The sequence below is a fragment of the Heptranchias perlo genome, chromosome 9 (assembly GCF_035084215.1).
Source record: "Heptranchias perlo isolate sHepPer1 chromosome 9, sHepPer1.hap1, whole genome shotgun sequence".
NCBI lineage: Eukaryota > Metazoa > Chordata > Chondrichthyes > Hexanchiformes > Hexanchidae > Heptranchias > Heptranchias perlo.
In genome coordinates this window covers 39,081,675-39,098,327 of record NC_090333.1, presented here as the reverse complement: position 1 = coordinate 39,098,327, position 16,653 = coordinate 39,081,675, and the positions used below count along the sequence as shown (strand labels likewise).

General features: G+C 40.0%; 2 protein-coding genes and 1 pseudogene across 5 annotated transcripts in view; 1 reads left to right on the top strand and 2 right to left on the bottom strand.

Annotated features, from left to right (window-relative positions):
• Positions 1-14,882, bottom strand: part of agbl4 (AGBL carboxypeptidase 4) — a 746,494-nt gene extending 731,612 nt beyond the window's left edge. For all 4 annotated transcript variants that reach the window (XM_067990246.1, XM_067990249.1, XM_067990248.1 and 1 more), the window contains exon 1: positions 14,618-14,882. In XM_067990246.1, the coding sequence (XP_067846347.1) occupies positions 14,618-14,672 (55 nt within the window). In that variant the 5' untranslated portion in view covers positions 14,673-14,882. The remainder of the gene's footprint in view (positions 1-14,617) is intronic.
• Positions 6-11,030, bottom strand: LOC137325578 (forkhead box protein K2 pseudogene; annotated as a pseudogene).
• Positions 14,883-15,213: 331 nt separating the features above from the next.
• Positions 15,214-16,653, top strand: part of elavl4 (ELAV like neuron-specific RNA binding protein 4) — an 87,135-nt gene continuing 85,695 nt past the window's right edge. Inside the window, exon 1 of the mRNA XM_067990245.1 lies at positions 15,214-15,290. Within this exon, the coding sequence (XP_067846346.1) occupies positions 15,273-15,290 (18 nt within the window). The 5' untranslated portion in view covers positions 15,214-15,272. The remainder of the gene's footprint in view (positions 15,291-16,653) is intronic.

The window sequence follows — 16,653 nt, the reverse complement described above, 5'->3', positions numbered from 1 at the left end:
AGTGTTTATGGATGTTGCCAATATGGTCTTCGAGAAGGCATCTCATAAGGTTCTGTACAACAGATTATTAACAAAAATGAAAGTGCAAGAATTACGTTGGGATGCACAGTAAATTGTGCAGATGGGAGCAGGAAGTTACAAAGGGGCATAAACAGATCAAATCAGTGGGCAAAACTGTGCCAGATGGGGTTCAATGTGCAGAAGTGCGAGGATATCGGCTTTGGATCTAAGAAAGACAAATCGAATGTTTTCTATCGCATTAGTGATAGACTAGTAGCTGTAGAGGAGCAAAGAGATTTGGATGTTCATGCACAAAGATCACTAAAAGCTAGTCCACAGATACAAAAAGTAATTAAAAAGGCTAATAGAACGTTGGCCTTTATCTCAAGGTGGTTGGAATACAAAGGGGAGGAAGTTATGCTTTAGTTGTACAGAGCCTTGGTCAGACCCCATCTGAAATACTGCATTCAGTTTTGGGCACCACACCTCAGGAAAGATATAATGGCCTTGAAGGGGGTACATCGCTGATTCACCAAAATGATACTAGAGCTTAAAGGGTTAAATTATGAATACAGGTTGCATAAACATGGCTTCTATTCCCATGAGTTTAGAAGGCTGAGGGGTGATTTAATTGATGTGTTTAAAATGATAAAAAGATTTGGTACATACAGAGAAGCTATTTCCTCTGCTGGGGAAATCCAGAACAAGGGGCACAATCTTAAAATTAGAGATAGGCCATTCAGGAATGAAATCAGGAAGCACTTTTTCACACAAAGGGCAGTGGAAATCCGGAATTCTCTCCCCCAAAAGGCTGTGGATGCTGGATCAAGTAAAATGTTAAAGAATGAGTTTGATAGATTTTTGTTAGATCCAGTAAGGAGGGATATGGATCAAAGGCAGGTAAATAGAGTTGAGGTATAGATCAGCCATAATCTACTAAATGGCAGAACGGGCTCGAGGGGCTGAATGGCCTACTCCTAATCCTATGTTCCTATGGCTGTACGTACTTAAAAAAAAGTATACTAGATGCACTGTAAATTTTCATGTTTCAGTTCAGTAGCTTGACTTTGAAATTTGTTGCTTCACACTATTAACTGAAAGGAATGGAACAATTAATTCAGAGCATTATATTTTTTGGATTTTTTTTATTACTCTGGGCAGCTACTTACAGAACAATTCTTCCTGCTCTTGCACACAATAGTAAATAAAGCTATATGATGCATTGCATTATACACTTTCCTGTCACCTTAGAGACTCGGCCTCAAATTCAAGAAGGACTGTTTTAGTGACAGAGAGTTAAATCGAAAGTACTGCACAGACATATGTCATTTAGTCCAACTGGTCTACGCCAGAGTTTATGCTCCACACGAGCCTCCTCCATCCCTACTTCATTTAACCCTATCAGGATACCCTTTGATTCTTTTCTCCCTCATGTGCTTATCTAGCTTCCCCTTAAATGCATCTACGTTTTTTGCCTCAACTATACCTTGTGGTAGCACGTTCCAAATTCTTACCACTCTTTGGGTAAAGAAATTTCTCCTGAGTTCCTTATTGGGTTTTTTAGTGGCTACTTTATATTTATGACCTCTAGTTTTGGACTCCCCCACAAGTGGAAATGTTTTCTCTACGCCTACCCTATCATTATTTTAAAGACCTCTGGTCACCCCTCAGCCTTCTCTTTTTTGGAGAAAAGAGTCTCAGCCGGTTCAGCCTTTCCTGATAAGGATATCCGCTCAGTTCTGTTATCATCCTTGTGAATCTTTTTTGTACCCTCTCCAGAGCCTCTATATCCTTTTTATAATACGGAGATCAGAACTGTTCACAGTACTCCAAAGTGTGGTCTAACTAAGGTTCTATACAAGTTTAACATAACTTCTTTGCTTTTCAATTCTATCCCTCTAGAAATGAACCCTAGTGCTTGATTTGCCTTTTTTGTGGCCTTATTAACCTGCATTGCTACTTTTAGTGATTTGTGTATCTGTACCCCTAGATCCCTTTGCTCCTCTATCCCGTTTAGACTCTTATTATCCAAGCAGTATCTACCTACTAAAATGCACCATCTCACACTTATCTATATTGAAATTCATTTGCCAATTACACACCCATTCTGCAAGTTTATTAATGTTCTCTTGCATTCTGACTCATTCTTCTTTGTATTAACCACACCCCCAATTTAGAGTCGTCCACAAATTTTGAAATTGTACTGCCAATTCCAAATAGTTAATGTAAATTGTGAACAACAGTGGTCCCAGCACCAATCCCTGTGGAACACCACTTCCCACCTTTTGCCAGTCTGAGTAGCTACCCTTAACCCCTACTCTGTTTTCTGTTTTGTAGCCAGCTTGATATCCATTCTGCTTCCTGTCCCCCGACTCCACATGCTCTGACTTTAGCCATGAGTCTACAATGTGGTACCTTATCGAAGGTCTTTTGAAAATTCAAATATAATTACATCGACTGCATTACCTTTGTCTACTCTTTCTGTTACTTCTTCAAAGAATTCAATAAGGTTCATCAAGCATGACTTTCCCTTCTGAAATCCGTGCTGACTATTCTTTACTATATTTTTGTTCTCCAGATGTCTTTTTATTACATCTTTGAGTAAAGATTCCATTACCTTTCCTACCACCGATGTTAAGCTAACTGGTCTATAGTTCCCTCGGCTAGTTCTATCTCCCTTTTCAAATATAGGGATAACATTAGCTGTCCGCCAATCCTCTGGCACGATTCCCTTTTCGAGTGAATTTTTATTTATATGTAATAGTGCCTCTGCTATCTCCTCCCTAACTTCTTTTAAAATTCACGGGATGCAATCCATCCGGACCAGGGGTCTCATCCTCCTTAAGTTTGATTAGTTTATCAACTATCTCCCCCCTTTCTATGTTTTAATATCTTTTTCGATCTCTTCTTCTAATGTTAGTCTCCCTGGTAAATACGGAGGCAAAGTAACTATTCAATATTTCTGCTATTTTGCTGTGAGTTTATCATGTGCATCCCTTAGTGGCCTGTTGACCGGAGGTCACCGGTTACGGTTACTGGCTTAGTACAAAGAGGTGAAGAATCAATTCTCTCTTAACTCTCAATTCGCTTTTTCACGCCGTTAGATCATATACATATAGCTTATACGTCTGGTTAGTTATAGACATGCAGTTTGCACCAGGTTATACAGTTTTATACCCAAACTAGGATCTAAACGCACACCCACTAGGTTTCTCTGACACTCCGAGTGGTCACAGAATACAAAGGATAATACCCGAAAAGGAAAGCTGACGCTGACCAGGCGTTCCGTTCTCTCTCTCTTTCGACGTCGTCTCTATGTCCCTGACGTAGGTTCTTCCACTTCCGCGATGGTTGGTCTCCGGAGTCTTCGCTCTGGCTCCACGCCCCAGATTCTTCATTCTTATTCTGAATCTTATCTCTTCAAGCTGTGCTGTCTCTCTCCCTTTGGTTTAGGCTTGCTCGCCTTAGCCTGTGTCTTCTCCTCATTGGCTCTGTCCCAAGGACTTAGGTAGCATTACCTCATTACTCCTTTTCTAAATAAGGACTTGTGTCTTATCACATCTCCTTTGTCTTTCACAAAACTTAGCTAATTTAAATCGGTTCCAGCCAGCTCAGGCCAGCGACTGAACTCAGGTTACTTCAGTTCAAAAGTTGCTCTTGCCTGTGTGTCAGCAGCTGATGTCTCAGGTTACTTTCTGCAGCCCCTGGCCAACAGGCCCTATTCCAATTCTGATTTTTCTTTTTTTTATTTATGTGTCTGTAGAATACTTTACTAAATCTTTTTATATTCTTTGATAATCGTGTAGTTCCCTTTGCTTTCCTAATTGTTTTTTGACTTCTTTCCTAATCTTTTCATATTCCCTTTTGTCATCCTCTCCTTTATTGTCGACGTACTTAGAGTATATCCTTTTCTTTAGTTTCAATTTTACCCTTATCTCTTTATTCATCCATGGTGTTTCATTATTGGCTAGTTTATTCTTGCTTTATTGAAGAGGAATATATTTCTCCTAAATTCTAATGATCACTGCTTTAAATATTATCCACTGCTATTTTATTTCTTTGTCTGACAATTTTTTTTCCAGTTTACCTGCCCTAGTTCCATTCTTATCCCCTCAAAATTAGCTTTCTTCCAATCTATTACTTTGGTCTTTGTCTTACTTATGTCTTTCTCAATCATTATTTTGAACATTATTATGTTGTGATCGGTATTGCCTAGTTGTTCCCCTATGCTGACTTCTCTTAACTGTTCTGGTTCACCTCCCATTACTAGATCCAGCAGTGATTCCTCTCTTGTTGGGCTTCTCACATACTGGGTAAGAAAGGAGTCATGTACACACTGTAAAAATTCCATTCCCTTTTCTTCTTTCCCTACCTCTTCTTGCCAGTTTATGTAGAGGTAGTTGAAATCGCCCATGGTTATAAGAACATAAGAACATAAGAAATAGGAGCAGGAGTAGGCCAATCAGCCCTTCGAGCCTGCTCCGCCATTCAATAAGATCATGGCTGATCTGATCCTAACCTCAAATCTAAATTCATGTCCAATTTCCTGCCCGCTCCCCTTAACCCCTAATTCCCTTTACTTCTAGGAAACTGTCTATTTCTGTTTTAAATTTATTCAATGATGTAGCTTCCACAGCTTCCTGGGGCAGCAAATTCCACAGACCTACTACCCTCTGAGTGAAGAAGTTTCTCCTCATCTCAGTTTTGAAAGAGCAGCCCCTTATTCTAAGATTATGCCCCCTACTTCTAGTTTCACCCATCCTTGGGAACATCCTTACCGCATCCACGCGATCAAGCCCCTTCACAATCTTATATGTTTCAATAAGATCGCCTCTCAGTCTTCTGAACTCCAATGAGTAGAGTCCCAATCTACTCAACCTCTCCTCATACGTCCGTCCCCTCATCCCCGGGATTAACCGAGTGAACCTTCTTTGTACTGCCTCGAGAGCACGTATGCCTTTTCTTAAGTATGGACACCAAAACTGTATGCAGTATTCCAGGTGCGGTCTCACCAATACCTTATATAACTGCAGCAATACCTCCCTGTTTTTATATTCTATCCCCCTAGCAATAAACGCCAACATTCCGTTGGCCTTCTTGATCACCTGCTGCACCTGCATACTAACTTTTTGATTTTCTTCCACTGGGACCCCCAGATCCCTTTTTACTGCAGTACTTTCCAGTTTCTTGCCATTAAGATAATAACTTGCTCTCTGATTCTTCCTGCCAAAGTGCATAACCTCACATTTTCCAATATTGTATTGTATCTGCCAAATCTCCGCCCACTCACCCAGCCTGTCTATATCCCCTTGTAGGTTTTTTATGTCCTCCTCACTCTCTACTTTCCCTCCCATCTTTGCATCACCTGCAAACTTTGATATGTTACACTCAGTCCCCTCCTCCAAATCGTTAATATAGATTGTAAAGAGTTGGGGACCCAGCACCGACCCCTGCGGAACACCACTGGCCACTGGTTGCCAGTCCGAGAATGAACCATTTATCCCAACTCTCTGCTTCCTGTTAGATAACCAATCCTCCACCCATGCCAGAATATTACCCCCAATCCAGTGATTCTTTATCTTGAGCAATAATCTTTTATGTGGCACCTTGTCGAATGCCTTCTGGAAGTCTAAATACACTACGTCCACTGTTTCCCCTTTATCCACCCTGTACGTTATGTCCTCAAAGAACTCAAGCAAATTTGTCAGACATGACTTCCCCTTCATAAAGCCATGCTGACTTTGTCCAATTAAATTATGTTTATCCAAATGTTCCGCTACTGTCTCCTTAATAATAGACTCCAAAATTTTACCCACCACAGATGTTAGACTAACTGGTCTATAATTTCCAGCCTTCTGCCTACTACCCTTTTTAAATAAGGGTGTTACATTAGCAGTTTTCCAATCTGCCGGGACCTTTGCCGAGTCCAGAGAATTTTGGAAAATTATTACCAAAGCATCCACAATCCCTACTGCCACTTCCCTCAAGACCCTGGGATGTAAGCCATGAGGTCCAGGGGATTTATCCGCCTTGAGTCCCATTAATTTACTGAGTACCAATTCCTTAGTCATTTTAATCGTATTAAGCTCCTCCCCCCCCCTAGAGCCCCCTGTTTGTCCAGTGTTGGGATATTCTTAGTGTCCTCTACCGTAAAGACTGAAACAAAATATTTGTTCAGCATTTTTGCCATCTCCATGTTTCCCACCATTAATTTCCCGGTCTCATCCTCTAAGGGACCTACGTTTGCCTTAGCCACCCTTTTTCTTTTTATATAACTGTAGAAACTCTTGCTATCTGTTTTTATATTTTTTGCTAATTTATTTTCATAATCTATCTTCCCTTTCTTAATCAATCCTTTAGTTACTTTTTGCTGTCTTTTGAAGACTTCCCAATCTTCTATCCTCCCAATAAGTTTGGCTACCTTATATGTCCTTGTTTTTAGTCAGATACTATCCTTAATTTCTTTACTTAGCCACGGATGGCTGTCATTTATTTTACACCCTTTTTTCCTCAGTGGAATATATTCTTTTTGAAAATTGTAAAATAACTCCTTAAATGAACACCACTGCTCATGTACCGTCTTACCCTTTAATCTATTTTCCCAGTCCACTTTAATCAATTCCGCTCTCATACCATCATAGTCTCCTTTATTCAAGCTCAGTACGCTTGTTTGAGAACCAACCTTCTCACCCTCTAATTGGATATGCAATGTAACCATGTTATGGTCACTCATTCCAAGGGGATCCTTAACTAGGACATTATTAATTAATCCTGGCTCATTACACAGGACCAGGTCCAAGGTTGCTTGCCCCCTTGTAGAATCAGTTACATACTGCTCAAGAAATCCATCCCTAATACACTCAATAAACTCTTCCTCAAGGCTGCCCTGCCCAATTTGATTTGTCCAGTTAATATGATCGTTAAAATCCCCCATAATTATACCTGTTCCCTTATTACATGCCCCGACTATTTCCTGATTAATACTTCTTCCAGCAGAATTGCAACTATTAGGAGGCCTATATACTACGCCCACTAGTGTGTTTTTCCCCTTATTATTCCTTATCTCTACCCAAACTGTTTCATTGTCCTGATCCTTTGTCCCAATATCATTTCTCTGTATTACAGTGATTCCTTCCTTTATTAACATAGCCACCCCACCTCCCCTTCCTTCCTGCCCTTCCTGATTGTTAAATACCCTGGCATATTTAATTCCCAGTCGTTGTCACCCTGCAGCCATGTTTCTGTAATGGCCACAAGATCATACCCATACGTAGTTATTTGTGCCGTTAACTCGTCCATTTTGTTACGAATGCTACGTGCATTCAGATAAAGAACTTTCAAATATGTTTTGTGACACTTAGTTCCTGCTTTTTCCTTTTTTAACACTTTACCTTTTACTCCATACCCTCTGTCCCTTCCTGACACGCTTTCCTCTGTCTCCCTGCTCAGGTTCCCAACCCCCTGCCACAGCTTTGATGCTGGGTTAATCGCCTTACGCCTTCTAGTTTTTATTTTATCCGTTATGCCTAAAGTACACTTTCTTTCCGCTGCTCTATGCTTTTTCCTTTCACTTGTTCTTGAACAACTGTTTGTACTATTTGTATTGTGATGAACCACATGAACAGTTTGCAACATAGACTGCTGGGACGTTGATGTAACAGGAGTGGCCACAGTATACGTGACAGGTTTCATAGACTGTGAAATTTGGCGTTGGACAGTGATTAAAACTGGCTGGGTAGACAGCGGTGATCCTGGTGCACTCTGAGCATATCTTGCCTCTTGTATTACTACTAACTTAGGTTGCACAGTGCTAGATTCATGATCTGTGGGGACTGGAGAACCTTCCCTGGACAGACTCTCTGGGGTTTGCACACCACTGGAGTGGGATGAAAACACACCAGGGTGGCTTGGAGAAGCTGGTGCGCTTCTGGAAGAAAGAGGTCCTAAGGGAGTTCTGAAGCAGGGCACTCCCCTTGGCCTTCGTTTCCTAAAGGCCTGCTCTGTTAGTTTGCTTTCAGAAGCAGGGTCTAACCTCCAGAATGAGCCTTTCCCAGGCTCCTCCTGGGAATGTGGTACCTTAATGAAGTAGCGATTCAGGGAAAGATTGTGTCGGATGGAATTTTGCCAGCCTTTGTCTGCTGTCCTGTAATATGGATAATTCTTTGTGATGTGTGTGTACATTCCACTTAATGTAAGCTGTTTATCTGGTGCTGTTGTGATGGCTTGAACTATTAACCGTGCATAGGAGTAAGGTGGCTTTGCATCATCCTTTGGGCTGTCTCCATCTGATGTTTCCTTGTCATTCTCCGAATTGTTCTGTGTATGGTCAGACATTATTTGCAGGTCACAATGAAGTCCACGACTTATTCGGTAGCCAGACGAACCAGCACCCCTGGGGCTGGAAGGGCAGGAGTTTGCAGCACTGAATGTTCCAGTAGGAGAAGGGAGGGGACTGATCAGGTCAGCTGTGTTGTCTGGAATGTTTATCTTCAGAGGGGAGATTTGTGGTTGCACTGGCCTCACTGGGGATTCTGGGCCCTCCTGTTTTTCTTTTTTTTTCACTGCACAGTGCAGTAAATGAGATCTTGATGTTTGTGCTGGGGAACCTGAAGGTACATAATCTGGGGAGCTGCAGCGCCAGCGCTCCTCTCCGCTGAAAGACGCCATCCACGAACACCCCGTTCTTGCCTAGACACTTCAGGTAGAAACCGGCGGCGGCAGCCTCCCCACTGCAGAAGATCTCCAAGTGCCTGCGGGAGATGAAGCTGGAGTGGCCCATGTTGACATCCACCTGGCCCTGGCTTGAGTTGCGGCCGATCGTCACGTTCCTTTTCTTCATCAGGAACTCGATGTTTTTTACTCATTTCATAGATTTGTCTACATATTTTATCCGCTCCACCCTTCTACTATTATGTGGTCTGTAGAACATACCTATTAATGTGATCAATCCCATCTTATCCTTTGTCTCATTCCATATGGATTCTGTTTCTATCTTAATGTCACTTATGTCCCTTTTTTCTATTGCCATTATGTTGTCTCTAATTAGTACAGCTATCCCACCACCCCCTTCTTCCTTCCCTAACCTTTTTAAACACATCATATCCTGCAATATTTAACTACCAGTCCTGTTCCTATGTACCCATGTTTCAGTTATCCCTATCACATCTGGCTCCTTGCCATGAATCATTGCCTCCAGTTACCCTGTTTTGCTTCAGATGCTGTGCACATTGCTGTACAGGCAATTTAATTTGTTTTTAGTAGTTGTTTCCCTCCCTTTGTTTTCAACAGTCATTTTGTACTTATGTTCTATAACTATATTTGTTCCCTGACTGTTTATGTTACCCTTATTCCTTAATTTAGTCTGACCTTTACTCTCATTTTCTATTTCTTTTTTCTTCAGACTTATATTATCTCCCCCAGATCCCAGTAAAAGTCTTCTTTCTTCTGGCTGTAAGGGACCTATGCAAAATAGGCCCAACCCCCGTGCACACCAGCCCACAATTTGACACAAATTAGTAAACTAATTCAGAGAGTAGGAAACAGGAGAAAATACATCACACAGAGACATAAGGGGATGTTCTCTTAAGGTTAGGGTTAAGACATGATGGGATTTTCCACTATTGGTTCTGGGAGCATTTTGTTTTCAAGTTTACTACTGCAAACATTCTTCCATGTCAAATCCCTCGTGTTTTCCACTGGAAGTAATCTATCACGATGTTGGTATTAATATTGTAAATCTGGCCAATTCTGATTTAATCATGATAATCCCAGTTTCACAGTCTTCAGTGGCTTAACGCCACTTAACTAGGATATATATCACCCACTGACATTAAATTAGTCGCAAAAGGTGCAATTCCAGAGCTACTATGTTGCAGTTGCACACAAGGAAAGCCAATTCATATAATTTATAAATCTCAGCCCTGGAAAAGCAGACATCACCACAGGCTAGCATGTCTGTAATGGAATTGCCAACATGGTCAATGTTGTCCATGTACTCCATCCAAAAGACCCTTCTAGGTGTAGGTTCCCCTTGAGGTGTGGGATCTGCTCCCCACCAAATATATTTACGCTTATGAAAGTGCTATGTACCTACCACAGTGCATCTACGGCAAGAATCACAGCATTCAGACAATAAAGAAGGATATTGGCATGTACTGCCATGATTACACAGTAATATTAAAATGCCCTCTCCATTGTCCCGTGTACTAGCTTCACAGGTGAAGATCTAATAGTCCAGCCATCAGTATCTTATAGGTGTGAAAGGAACAGCAAAGAAGAGCAACAGGAACAGCGTTCAAGCTCCACACATTTTAGCAACACCGAATCACCTACTTCACAGGAAAGGGAGATACAGCGGGGTTCATTCAGTGAAGTTAACTATACCATTGGTAAAGAAGTGACACCAGGAGGCCCAAGCACTCCAAATCCTCTGTAGAGATGTCAGAGAAAGTAGGCAACGCAGCAAGCCCCTTTAAGCAGAGGCTGCTGGATCATGTTCACGGTGCAACCACTTCAATTGATTTCATAAAGCACAAGAGTGAGGCTTAAAAGTTTATCAACATCATATAAACCACAACATGCATTACATTTTTGAATCACACCCTAGTCTGTGCTCCTCCACAAGTAAGTAAGTTGACTGTCAAGTCAACAGCATTTAATTTTCAGTGCCAGTTGTTTTTAATCAGCTATGGGGAAAACAGACAGCGATGAATGGAAGTCCCTAACAGCTGAATCATATAGTTCTTTGGCTTTTTATTTACTGGATCAGTAGTATGTGGTATATAAACGTATTTGTCATAGTCATTAGTGATGAGCAACACTATTGGTATTTTCATATCACAATGTTAATTACTGGAGAATAAAAGATGATCATAAAAAAGACATTTTTCCACCAAACCTTCTGTATGTGTTGTCTTATCATTGGATTTAGAGGTCTGAAACCTCCAGATGTTGTAACATCTTGACACACATGTGATAATGTCACAGCACTCAGAGTACATGCGCTCAGAAGAACAGGTAGGTGATACCATTCGGAGTAAATGAGCTCAAAGAGAAAGTCTCCCATTTATAGTTTTGCTGTCAGTTATATAAGGAAGCTACTTTTATGTTCCTCAGGCAGTTGAGAAAACAAACACCTGGTACAACAAGAAATAATGAACCCCCTGTTCAACTTCTCTCAACTAATGGTGGAAGCTGCTTTAACTGACAGCAAAACTGTAAATGGGAGACTTTCTCTTTGAGCTCATGTACTCCAAATGCTATGGCAACATCCCACATACACCATCATCAACATGTAAAGGTTTCAGATCGATTTGAACATGAAAGTCAAAATTGAGTTTTGGAGGAGTCAGTGTAAATCAGCTATCAAAATCCTAATCAATTTGGCAGCAATTCACTTTCAGTTGACTTGCTGCAGTATAAGTGCACCCTTAAAAATAACAAGTATTTACTTTCTGTACCGTAACCTATTAATAATTGTTTGGTGGTAAAAGTGCTTTATTCTCTGACAAACCAGATGAAACCACATATTTTATCATTCACTCATTTCAGGTCTCACAGCTAGAAGAAACATGTTCCATAGGCCAACGACTCTCTTGTGAAAAGAAATCCCATCCTTGTCACTAATTTTGAAAGACTGAACAGGCTGGGGCTGAGGGGTAACCTGATAGAGGTCTTTAAAATTATGAAGGGGTTTGATCGGGTAGAAGTAAAGAAGACATTTCCACTTCTGGGGGAATCCAAAACTAGGGTCCATAAATATAAGGCAGTTATCAATAAATACAATAAGGAATTCAGGAGAAACTTCTTTACACAGAGAGTGGTTGGAATGTGGAACTCGCTATCACAAGGAGTAGTTGAGGTGAATAACATAGATGCATTTAAGGGGAAGCAAGATAAACGCATGAGAGAGAAAGGAATAGAAGTTTATGCTGATATGGTTAGATAAAGAGGGGTGGGGGGGGGAGGAGGCTCATGTGGAGCATAAACACCAGCATGGACCATTTGGGCTGAATGGCCTGCTTCTGTGCTGTACATTCTATGTAAATAAATATCTGCTACACTGATGTAACTAACAATTCCATCAGTAAGTCGCTTTCATTGTGAGAATGCAGATCATTATCCTTACTTGTGCTAGCTGCTGATTCAAGAACTTTAAAGCATTTTTTTAAATTGCAGTTCTTGGTGAAATGTTTTGCTGATCAAAGTAAAGGATGTTGGTACTGGCAAATGAAACTTTTTCCACTTCTGTCATTCATTTTTCAATATCAAATGCCCATGTCAAGTAAAGCTCCTTTTATTCTGCTACTACCTCAGAAGAGCATTCTTGACTGAATCAGTATGTTTTTCCATTTCCCACACCAGCCATCCTGTTGTATCCGTGTGAATGTGCTAAATTGCATGCAGTTTTGTGCAGGAAGCACCATCAGAAACTGCATTCATACTATCCAAAATCATGTATGTAGGGCAGCTACATGGTGCTCAAGTTATATATTTGTCAGCTCTTAATATAACAGAATTGTCAGCCCTGATACAGACAACATGTCCTTCTTTTGTTTCATTAGAAAATTATTTCATTTATCACATCTGTACTGTATTGCCATTTCAGGTCTGTTTCCATATTAACTGCTCTATTTTTTTACAGCTTTAGTTCTCTTCTAAGCTATGCAAAGGATCCAATTTGAATGATGAATGAAAATGGCACAGAAATTTCTATTATTCAAAGGAAGATCCAGCATACATACACACAACCCATCTCTGTCACTAAGAAACTTCCAGTTTGAAAAGGTACTGCTAAAGAACTTCATTACTAATGTGTTATGTAGGCAGTTGCACTCGTTATTTAAAGACCACGGGGTTGAGTTTCTGCTCGTTTACCCTAGTAATATCTGCACAATCCGAGCGAAATCGGCCAAACCAGCGCAAAAAATCAGGGAATTTTAAACGTGAGCTACACTCAAAACCACTTACGTTCGGGTTTTCCGCGATCTTTTACACTGGTTTAAGATTCAATTCACCTGGATCAGGCCCCATCTTACAAAAGTGGCCATGCCTCCAGGTCAAAATTGCACTCGCTTTCTTAGGTGCACAGGCACTAGTAGGCACATTTTTAAAGCTTTTTCATATAAAAAAAATATTTAATTTACTATGAAACTATTAAATAGTTCAGCATTTTGTTTAACATCGTTTTCAGTGATTTTAAATCAGGTTATTCACGTGTGAAGGACTGGACACTTATTAAAATTATTTATTTTTTGTGATAAACCCATTTTCAGTTGTATTAATAAAACTGCACCAGGTTACCTCTCTTAAATACATCAATGGATACTTTTTAAATGGAAAGAATAAAAAATAAACGATTATGTTCTATTGCGCTGGTTCACGGAAGATTTTACATTTGTGATTATGCAAATGAATTTTATTGGAAACTTAGCTGTAACCTAACCAGCGCAATTTCAAGTGCATTTTGGGCGCAATGTCCCAATTGCACCCAAAGTGGAAACTCTACTCCTATGTACTCCACAGCCAAGCACAGCAAAATCTCAGCAGAATAAGTTGGCAGACTGAAAGGTACATTGACATGAGAAATACATTGATGTGCATACAGAATGTAGCAAACCACCTATTTCACTATTAGTGGCACTGGTATCCCCACTAGTGCTGCCAAGGCCTGTTCAGCAGCAGATTCTCCTGTGGCACATCAGCTGATCTTTTTTTCTAACTATGTAAAGGACACAAAGCCCCCTCCTCTCCCCTCCCACCATGTTGTTGAAAATCAGCAACTTGGGCAGTTAGTTGTGACACATAACCACATGATCTAACCACATTGTACACACCTTTAACATATTTTGACTTTGACATTACCTATGCTGCTGTTAGTAAAACCAATAAGAATATTTTAAAATTTAGAATTTTCTTCCAGGCAGCACCAGCTGAAAGAAGCATGTTTACAAATGCGTTTATTTGAAAAACATGATAAGAAAATGTGTTTTGTCCTAACTGTTGTAACAAATTACATGTTCTGAAACATAAAAATCTAGACCCAAACCACAAAGGTACATTGTGGATATAGCGTGTCGACGTCAAATCAAGAGTGTAAAAATTATGAGTCAAACATATATCAAATAATTACAGGGTGTCTTGATTTTTGCTAATTAACTAGTCATGGCAGTCTTTAAATTATGAATACGTATAATATATGCATCGTTCACAATGTCAGCGAACTAAACTGTAAAAATTTAAATAATTTGAATTTCTATATATTTTACCCATTGTTCAAACGTTGCGTGTTATTCCTTTTATTACCAAATTTTAACATTCTAGGGTAACATTTGAGGATATTCTGCCATTTTATTTAACAGAAATTAAACCACCTCATGTATTGAGATTGTATCAACGTACGTTCTGCATTGAATCCGATTCGAATTATAGCTATCGAGCAAGAATTAAAGCACTGCAGTAGAGCCGACAGTAATCCACCCAACTCTACTGGTGAATTATTTGACAACGTTGTTGGTTAACCTTTTCTAAAAGTCCGCGAAAAACAATTATATATTTTACAATTGCAAAATAGTACCGCATCTACGATTAACAGATCGAAATAACCAACTTTACACACCAGAATCATTTCTCCTGTCCGCCATTTCAATCCCAGAATTCCCAGATTTATCCATAACAACGCTCCGAGTTGGTTACCGTGGTTACTGACTGACAGCGAAGGGAGGAGGATGAGGGCTGAGAAAGAATGAATCTGTGGCATATGCCCAAAATAAAGCTTTAAACATTCGACAGCTGGGCACGTACCCAAGAGCGAATGGAACAGGCGACCGTTAAAAAGCACCCGCGAGCTCGTGCCTTTATTTCTGATTCCGGTGCTGAAGATCAGCGACGTATTAAGGTGCGAGCGCGGCACGCTCACGTCTAACAGGAGTGCACGTCAACATTCGATAAAACAGGCAGCTCCTGAGACGAAGTTCCCGTATTGAGAATCTGTATTCTGGAAATTATAGCATACTTCCATTGTTAACCAAATGTTTGCATGTTTTTGTCTGTAATGATAAGAAAGCAAAAAAGTGTGAGTGCCTGTTTTTTTTTTGTTTGCATTTGTGAATGTTACGTGGTTGCAAATTGCATTGCAGTTTGAGTGATTGACGGGGGTGGGGCACATGGTGTGGGAGCTCGTGTACGGTTTTGTTACATTCTGTTACGCCTCTGTGCGGAGCGTGTTCACGCGCAAATACACGTATATAGAGTACGCGAAGATAGCGAGAAAGATGCGTTTAAAAACTCAGGTAAATTAAAACTATACATATAATATAAATAATCTATATCTTTAGACGTTGATAATTTTAAAAGTTTATGTTTTAAAAAAAAGTAACGGAAAAGGTGGCCCGAGGGGACTTGTGCGAAAACCAAGTTTTAAAAGTTTTAGCTGAAGGCCTTAATGGTACACAATATTGTCAAGGACAGATCATTAAAGAACGATGAGGGTTTTTTTTGGAAAACAACTAACATTGATTGCAACAAATCGAATAGTTCGATTATTATTTACAGTGCTATAGAAAATTATTACATTGAGGGAGGGGGGGGGGAGGTAACTTACTGAAATCCAATTAGACTTTGGGACCCATTTAGCTCTTGTACAGTCTATGCTGTACACTAATTGTTAAAGTAAACTAGTCGTCAATGACAGTGAGAAGATATCCTGTTTATAGTCTATAAAAAATGTAAAAGATCTAACAGGTCATTTAAAAGTCACAATTCACAACTTTCGATTATGGTATGAAGGCCATAAAATTGTATGCTATATTAATTCTGTATTTTGTGTGCGTGTGTAAGCAAGCAAATCGGGAAAATAAAAATATATATTTTTCTGATGGAATGTTTTACTCAATTCTGCCAGTTTTTAACCACCACCCAGCGTATTTGTGAATTTGCCTGGAAAAGTACTTGGCACAAAGGTTATTACAAAATTTGTTTAAACAAAACTTACCAACGACTTTATTTCTTTTGGAAGAATATTTGCAAATTATTTGCCAGTGTAATTTTTATCCAGAGTAGTGCATTTTAATTAAATATAAAAAGGCAAACTACGCCGAGCAAGTAATGACTAAAATAAGTTCCGCAACTATGCCCCTCACCGCACGATTTTCCGTCCATTAAAATGAATGGACGGAAATCCCGGTCAGTGGGAAGTGTTGTTGTTAGTTGCTCATACCCGCCTTCAGGTACTGCCGAAAAAACCGCCAAAACTCATGAGATCTGGCGCCAAATCGGAGCAAATGAGAGAAAATCTATCTTTCGCCTTTTTGAGGGCTGTAGTAATACTTTTGCACGGAATTGTTCACCTTACGAATCCTAATGCACTGTATATTTCTTAGTGTTAAAACAATATTAAGTTACTAAAGTTATCCTTTGAAGATATATCTCTGCATGTGTGTGTAAATAGGGTGGAAACCCAATGGAATGGGTCTAATCATTTTTGCACCATGTGATTTCTTTGCTGGAAGTGACAGTGGGCACACGAAGCACCCATTCACTTACCAGCACAAAAATGTAAACCCACTTTTGAGCACCTCTGTTGTAACTACCACCCCATGTCCAATCTCGCTTTCTTCTCTAAGGTCCTTGCCTCTGATATCGGTGCCCATCTCT